The sequence below is a fragment of the Lampetra fluviatilis genome, chromosome 2 (genome assembly GCF_964198595.1).
Source record: "Lampetra fluviatilis chromosome 2, kcLamFluv1.1, whole genome shotgun sequence".
NCBI classification, from domain to species: Eukaryota; Metazoa; Chordata; class Hyperoartia; order Petromyzontiformes; family Petromyzontidae; genus Lampetra; species Lampetra fluviatilis.
Window position 1 is genome coordinate 5800512 of NC_136276.1, and position 8554 is coordinate 5809065.

Below are 8554 nucleotides of genomic sequence, written 5' to 3' on the forward strand. Positions count from 1 at the left end.
GCCGTTAACAACGCGGAGACGCAGCTCTTTGTTGTTGTTGTGCCGATTGTGGTGGTAATGGTTGTTGTTGTTGTTGTTGCAATGTGATTAAGGAGCACGAGGAGCGCCGTTTCCGAAATCCCTGATGCGGCAATTGTTGCTTTTTAGACAACTACAACAACGAAAATTTGGAGATGGAAATTATTGCGGAATTGTCTAAAAGCGCGCTGGCGGTGGTGGTGATGGCGGTGGTGGCAATCACTCGGCCCGGCCAGGTCGTCACGGACCCTCGCTCCCCGTGTAGCAACGGAGAGGTGGTCACCCCAACCCCCCTACCCCCCCCCCCCCCCTCCTGTTAATAAAATACCTGTCCAAATGGAAAATGTGCTCGCGTTTCAAGTTTTACACAGAAATTAATAACAATAGTAGTAGTCGCGATTCGCCGGACGTCTAGGATGCGCGTGTGTGTGTATATAATTCTACATGCAATATTGCTGACTATACGTACACACGTACAGACCCGAGCGCGCACACACACACACACGTAGCCAAGTCCGCAGCCAACTCTACGAAAACGTCACGAAATAAATTGCTGTGCTCGCAGCCAATTTGTAGCGGATTTGTTGTTGTTGCCGGTTTTTTTTTCTCTCATATTTCAGTTTTTTTTAACACAGAGCGAGGCGATGGTGCCTCTTCCTGCCCCGACCAAACAAGGAACCGCGTTGTTCCGTGCGCTCGGCGCCCCCGCAAGACACCCCCCCGCACTTCCTCGCTGCAGTCAGCGGCGAGAACAATACCGGGGGGAGGGAGGGAGGGGTGTGCTTGTTGGGGGTGGATATTGTCATTTTTGTGGTCTTGTGCCGGGGTTACCCCCAACCCAGCCCCCCTCGTAATGCGAGAGTGCGGTAGCAGGGCAGCGGTGGAGGGAGGAGAGTTGTGGGGGGGGGTTAAGAGAGCTGGGGTGGTGGTGGGGGGGTCAGAGAACGAGACGTCAGCCCTGATCCGCGCTCTTCTCTTTCTTCATCTTTTTCAGCTTCATGCGCCGGTTCTGGAACCAGATTTTGACTTGCCTCTCGGTGAGGTTGAGACCGCGTGCCACCTCGTAGCGGCGGTCCCGCGTCAGGTACATGTTGAAGAGGAACTCCTTCTCCAGCTCCAGCGTCTGCTGCTTGGAGTAGGGGCAGCGCTTCTTGCGGCCCGCGCGCGCGTGCAGCCAGTTCACCGAGGGGTCGCCTGCCGTGGGGGGGGGGGGGGGTGCGAGTGGGGGGGGGGTGGTGGTGGGGATGATGTCCCTCGCAGGGTCGAGTGCGCGACGGCGGATACCGCGTGCCGGCCGAGGTCGGGAACGGAAGGGGAAGGCCGGCAAGGCGCGGACGAGCAGGAGGGAGGGCGGGCGGGCAGTCGAGTAGGCCGGCGGGCCCGGGCGGGCGGGCGGGGGGGGGGACAGGGTTGAATATGGTAAAGAGGGGGCGGGGTAGACAGTCGGGAGAGGGATACACCGCACGCATGTAGAATGTGCAACCACGCGCGCACGCGACACGCGGAGCGCGTTCACGCGGCGCCGGGTCAGAGCTCGCGATTCGTGGGTCCCCCCCGCCCCCCCTCCACCCCTTACCCCCCCCACCGCCCTTATCGGAGAGCTTCGCCTCTCATATTGAGCGGGCCCACGGGGAGAGCGCAGCGGGGAAGACGACGAGCGGCGCGATGAGCCAAGGGCGGGTCCGGCACACGCGCGCACACACGGGCGTCCCTTCACGACTCGGGCCGTGAGCCGCCCTCTAATCTCTCTCCCGGTGTGTCCTCGCTCTCTGTATTCTACCCCGCCCCCCCTCCCTCGCCGTCTCTGACGTCTCACCGTCACTCCGCTTCCCTTTCTCCGTCTCACAATTTGAAGAGAAAGGCCCTTCCCTCGATATCTCTCTCTCTCTCCCGTCGTTGTGTATTTCTGTGTCAGTTATTCCCGTTTGTATCCTCGTCCCGGTATCCCCCCGTGTGTGATTCTCTCACCCGGCCAATGACCCCTCGATACATTTCCATTTCTACGTCTACAGCCCACAGTTGTGTTCGTCTCCCTCTACCTCTCTCTCTCTCTCCCCATCCCTCTCCCCACTCTCTTTCCGGAACATGTGCCCTGCAGCCGCTGCTTAAACTAATTAGTGATTACATTACACCCACAGGGCAAGAGCACGCAGAAATTGGCTCAAAGGTTTATGCCCAAGAAGGCGATTAGCATAAAATTAATGGGGGGGGGGGGGTGATGGTGGGATTCTACACAAGGCTGCCCCCCCCCCCTGCCCGGACACGCCGCGACGGGGATCAAAGCTACGGGCCTCCTGCACTCGTCAGACGCAGCAGCAGCGGCATCGGCAGCAGCATCATCATCAGCACTCCCAAGTGGCACACGAGACGCGCGCTGCTGCTGCTACCGCTGCTGCTTGATGGTCGTGGCAGTGCGGCGGCGAGCGCGAATTTGGCGTTTTAAAGAGCCGCCGCTTGGTGGGTGAACGCGAAAAATGCGAACGGAGCCATAAAATTCAAGGCGACGGGGTGGTGGTGGTGGGGGGGTATTGCGGCAAAAGCGAGGGAAAGGGCCGCGCGCGGAGCTCCGTCCTCTCCGCAACTCCGTTCGGGCGCAAACACCAAAAAAAACACCCACCACCACCCCCCCCCCCAAACACAATCACGGCGACGCGAGACAAAGAGCGCACACCGAAGCGAACAAAAGGTAGCGATGCGCCACAACTCACTTGCTTCCAATTGACGTTTCTCTTCCGCACTCGAGTCGAGGGGTCCCAGCTTCGTGTCGGTGCACGGGTCGCCTCCGACGCCCCTTCCGTCGAGCGGCGCCTCGGGAGCGAAGCCGCGGTACAGGATGGGCTCCGCGTCAAACCTGCCCAGGCCGGGCCCCTCGGCGCCCATCGGGGCCACGTCGCACTGCCTGCCCGCCAGGGGGAAGGCCGCGTGCGAGCCACCCACCCCGACCCCGACGCCGGCGAGCGACTCGAGCCACGAGCGCGCGTACGCGCTCTCGGGCGCTACCGCCGTCGGCGACGCGTACACGTTGAGCTGCGTGTGCACGTGATGGTGCGGCCACGACGCCTGGTACATGGCGGGGGGCTTGGGCTGGAAGCTGCACGCGGGGTACTCCGCGCTGAGCCCCGCCGCGGGCTTGGGCAGCTGGAAGGGGGCGTCGTGAAGCGGCGCCATCAGCTCGTCGCCGTCGTGCCTCACCAGGGAGTCCACGAAGTAGCGGCCCTGGCTCCCCTTTGACGCGGACATCATGACAGCCGAGCTGCCCAGCGCGGCGCGGCTGCTGCTGCGGCTGCTCCTCTTGCTGCTACCGCCGCTGCCGCTGCTGCTGCTGCTCGTGCGGCTGCTGTTGCTGCTACTGTTGCGGGCGCGCGCGCGACCCAATAGCGGCCGGGCGCGACTGCATCGGCGGCGGCGGCGCTCCTCCCCGCCAACACCGGGCCGCGTGTTTTGAAGGCGCCGCGCGCTCCCATTGGTCGCGGGCGACACACGTGTGAGAGCCTCCACCATCAGAGGGGATGCGCGCATGCGAAATCAGCTGCGCGAGCCCCCAAAAACGCACGGGGAGGGGAGGGGGCATGCGGCTCCAACCCTCCCCCCCCGCGTGCGCGCGCGTGCTGTGTGTTGCGTGCGGCTAGGAAAACCCGACGAGACGAGTTCGATTCCCGTTCATGAACAATAACGGTGGCGAATGTCCGAACCGGTTATGGACTTCCCCCCCCTCCTCCTCCTCGGTCATCTCATCCTCGGATGAGTACCTGGTGCGGTGCGTAAAACAAAGCCTCCCGGGAGACAAAGGCGGCCGAGCGTGGTCCTGGCCACCCACGTCCTCGTGTGCCGTTCCGGTCCTTCATTTGGTGCTCGCTAACAGCAACTTGCCCCAAAAGGTCTGGTCGGGCTATACGGGGCACCTTTGTCTTTGTGCGTTGCGTGGACGTTTGCGCGTCTGTGTGCGCGCGTGTTGTTGTGCACACGACATTTGCATACGGGGCAGAGCGCCCACGTTATTATATACGCTCGCGCACAAATCACGGTGTGGAATACATTAAAACGCTGCGCGTGTGTCAGTGTGCCACCTAATTATGAATCCATACGGTCCGCGAGAGGTGAGAGAGAGAGGGGGGGTCAAGACGTCTCGAGGAGGATGAAACCAAAACACCGGCGTTGTGACGGTGGCCGCGCTTTCATTGCGATTTTAAACAAAATGACGCGTGTACATTTTAAAATAACCGATGAAGACGACGACCACGATGATACGATCTCACGATTCAAAGATGTCATGTACAGAGAGAGCAATCATTTGGAGGCTGCGACGCAGCAGCAGCAACGACAACAATCAACAACAACAATCAACGCAATGATCACGACTCGTGCACAGAACTAGCTCGTTCATATCGAGCGGGCCGAAACTTTGCGCCATCCCTCGTGGATACGCATTGCGAATGGCCAATATCTTAGGAAAACGCGATTGCTTCATCCATACCCGCCCACAAATTAACCCCGAACACCGCAACGCGCGGAAAAGGCGGGGGGGGGGGGCACGGAAGGGGGGGGACAACAGAGGCTGAGAGAGAGAGAACGACTGAAGGAGGGGAGGGGAAGAAGGGAAGGAGCTCGCATCCGCCAGGGAAACCGACGCGGCTGGACCCCGTGACGGGACCCCAGAGAGGAGGGAATCTTGGACGATGCCCGAACAACCGTCGGTGTCACAGCGACGACCTCGTTCATGCTCTATGAATATCCCTCTGTCTCTCCTCTCTCTCTCCTATTTATACTGTATTCCCCCACACATATATATATACCCACACACCACTCGCACCACTCACGGTGCGTACACGACCGGGAATGTCCCATCCCCCCCCTCTCTCTCTCTCTCTCATCGTGACTCACAAACCTCGCTCTCCTCTCTCGCTCCCTCTCTCTCTCGCTCTCTCTCTCTGCTCGGCATTTGGAGCGGCGCTCGCTCGGTGTTACCGGGGCAGGGACTTGGGATGGACCGGACAAATATAATCCCGCGTGAGTCAGGCGCGCGCGTGAGTCGAGCGCGCGCGCTCGCACGAGACGTGGGGGGGAAGGGGGGCAGTGGTTGCGGGCAGCCGAAAGTAGCCGCGGCGAGTCCACGACAAATTAACGCGAGTTGTGGAAGCACCGATCGACAAACCGTTACCTCGCCATTGTCACCGGGGCATGACGGCGCATAATAGAATTACGAAACGTACGGAAAATGTGTTACGCGGCAGAGTTATCTTTTTACACAGACACACACAATTGTTACATACGATGCAGTCGTGTGTATATGTGTATGGGTAGTGTAATGGTTAGCGCGCTGCGCTACGAACCCGGCGACCAGAGCACTCGCGGGCCAACATCAGTGATGATAATCACAAACGGTCCTGGGCCTCCCCTAGGTCAACTCGGCCTGACATCAGTACCTGGTTTGGTGTGTGTGTGTGTAAACATCGCCAGTCGAGTAACAAAGAGGGCCAGGCGTGGTGGTTGCCAACCATCCCCTCGGTGCTGATAGGTGCTCGCTAACAGCACTTGCCCCAACAGTTTGTTCATTCTAACCGGGGGGGATTTTTGTAGTGTATCACCAATACGCTTATCATCTGACTAGTCCCAGGTCTTGTTGCTCATATATATTTATTTTAAATTCATCAACATTTTTTTTTATTTCAAAGAAACCGTTAAAGTTTGGCCTGACACAAGCTGGCGTTCTCTAAGGGTGAATGCGTTCGTCCACGGTTACTCGCACGCACGCTCACTCACAAATTGTTTTCAGCCGATTGCTTTAAACTCCGTAAGAAGTTCACTGCGTGGGGTTGATGCCGTCACGCCGTACGAAAACCCGTCACGAACACACAATAATAATAAACGATACATTTATACAAAGCATAAATGCGTTACATATTTAAGAGATACAATTATCAATTGGACAAAAAACCTGAAATAATTGTGTACGCACCTAAAGCTCCTATCACCACGATTCTCACAAATATTACATTTTGTGGTTCCGTATCATCACATCAGAATACGTGCCCAACACACCGTGACACGACAGTGCAAAGTTACACCGAACGTAAACACTGCACAACGTTGCAATGTTACAATTGCACACAACACACAACACACGCGCGGGGGTGGGATAGACTCAAGAAAATCCGAAATTCGCCGACTTGCAATCACCGCATTGTGTGTTTCCAAACCCCATTATTTTGAACACAAGCCCCCCTACTCCTGGGCCGTCTATGGATTTGCTAACACATGCAATGTGCTTCTCACCTTGTTAAAATGTTATATTTAAAAAGTCTTACGACCCGTCTTTAAGAAATGTACTTTGAATAAGATTTTTAATATGAACGTAACAACGGTTACGTGGGTGGCACGACCTTTTTTCATATATATAACATATTTTTTTTTACGCCCCCTTTTCTCACCACCCCGCTCATCAGCTCAACAACCTCCGCTCAGCTACCGCCCCCCCCCTCCCAGCCCGGCCATGCGCCCCTGCCTCTCGCTCCGTGCCTCCCTCTGCCAGCGGTCGTGGTCGCTGCGGCTGCCAAACTCCATCGCGGCTTCCAGGGGGAGCTTCCTCCACTGCCGCCGACACCTCAGGGCGACGGAACGCGGCCATTTTGCGCTCGAGCGAGGCCCTGGGCTCTTCCCTCCCCTCCACCTTCCCCCTACCCTTCCACTCCGCCCGCCCATCCAAGACTCCCCCACCACCACCACCACACCCTCACCACCCTCAGGCCCGGAAAGAGAAGTCATCTCCGCAATATAATCCATAAACAGGCCCGCTCTGCCCACACACACGCAGAGAGAGAGAGGCCCGTACGTGGTGACTCGTAGTGATAATGCGCACGTGTCGATTTGGTGTACACATGGCACGTGTCGATTTGGTGTACACATGGCACATGTCGATTTGGTGTACACATGGCACGTGTCGATTTGGTGTACACATGGCACGTGTCGATTTGGTGTACACATGGCACATGGGCGCCTGCTGATGGCAAAGCAGTTGCCTGCGAATGCCAGGTTTAGATGCATCTCCCGTTCATCGCGAACGCGAATGTTCGTTTAACATACAAAGACAAAGATCCCCCCCCCTTATAGCCTTGGGGGCAAGTGCTGTTGGCGAATAGCACCGAATGAAGGGTCGGTGCACGAGGGGGCGTGTGGGGTGACCAGCACCGCGCCAATATCTACGTGTGCCTTTAACATACACACACACACAACAACTACACGCATGAATGAATTAAGGTGAACGGTGCAGTATTACACGATAGGGCAGCACACGTGTTCGGGCGTCATGAGTCGTTACGCGCCATGCCCCGAGTCACATGTCGTCGTGAAGGCATTTGGACCCGAAATGGCGAAATCGCCATGGTGTCGTCTCACGAGAACACACGCCGCCGTCGTTGTTGTTGTTGTTATTGTTGTTGTCGTCGTTATTTAACGATGCCGTGTGTGCGCATGGCCGGCTACTGACACGGACAGCTGACAGACACCGTCACACTCGTCCGTCCATGCCGATGAGGGCACGATGTTGTCACCGGAGCGCGCGCGATGCCTTGAAACGTCTTTTATATTTTAAAAAAACCCAACGAAATATAATCGCGCGCGTGTGTGTAAGGCAAGCATGTGTGCTGTGTTGACGCTGCTGTTACATCACCCATGTAATCACAATAGGGCGGCTGACTTTGTATTGTTATTATGATGGTTATTGTTATTATTGAGATGTAGTTTTTAATTGTTTACAGCCGCCACGTGACTTTACCGAAAAAACCTAAGAATATGAATATCGAACTCTGCATTTCCGCGTGTCAATTAGAACAACGACTGAGACAACCAAAACACGCATTGAGCAAATTGAACAAGCTGGCTGCAGGTAAAACTCGTTCCATCACGATTATTGAAGCTTATTGAGGAGCTCTTACTAGATAGTTAAAAAGAAAATAACGTTCTGTTTTGTGTGTATATATATATATGCTTGTATCCGAAATAATCGGACCGACGATGCAACATACATTGTTAAATGATCTCGTAAATACGCATCGCGATATTTGTTGTCATTAAAAATATATGTAAGCGGAAGCATCGTTCGTTCATTTTTTTTAAGTCTATCTGCCTATTTGCTATGTCGACCAATTCTATAAAAAATCTAACTTTGGTTAGGCGAGCCACACTTTGGGCCGGGTTCGACCTTCTGGATCTCATCGGCAGAGTCATCAGGCTTGTTAAAACGAATGCTCTCGAATTTGCCAGATGTTAATTTGGCACTCGGTATGAATTACAGGGAACTCGGCTTCATCGTAAAATGAGGGGGGGGGGGGGTAGGGAGACGCGACAAATGCAAACTCCGTGTGTGCCGCTGCGGTGGACGATGGGTAAACTGTTGAAACATCAGTAGACAATTACCCGGTCTATCCACATATATACACAAGTACATTTTAAATTATACCTATGTTCATAATGAGTTTATTTTAGGGATTAGGCCCTGTCGGTTCGGTGCCCAATTTTTGTTTGACTATAATCCTACACA

General features: G+C 55.7%; 1 protein-coding gene across 1 annotated transcript; it reads right to left on the reverse strand.

Annotated features, from left to right (window-relative positions):
* Positions 1–372: 372 nt before the first annotated feature.
* Positions 373–3671, reverse strand: LOC144937626 (homeobox protein Hox-C9-like). The gene is given in 3 exon segments (XM_078864977.1): positions 373–1212; positions 2727–3405; positions 3408–3671. Coding segments are annotated over 3 exon segments (996 nt in total). The 5' UTR covers positions 3483–3671; the 3' UTR covers positions 373–970.
* Positions 3672–8554: the final 4883 nt, after the last annotated feature.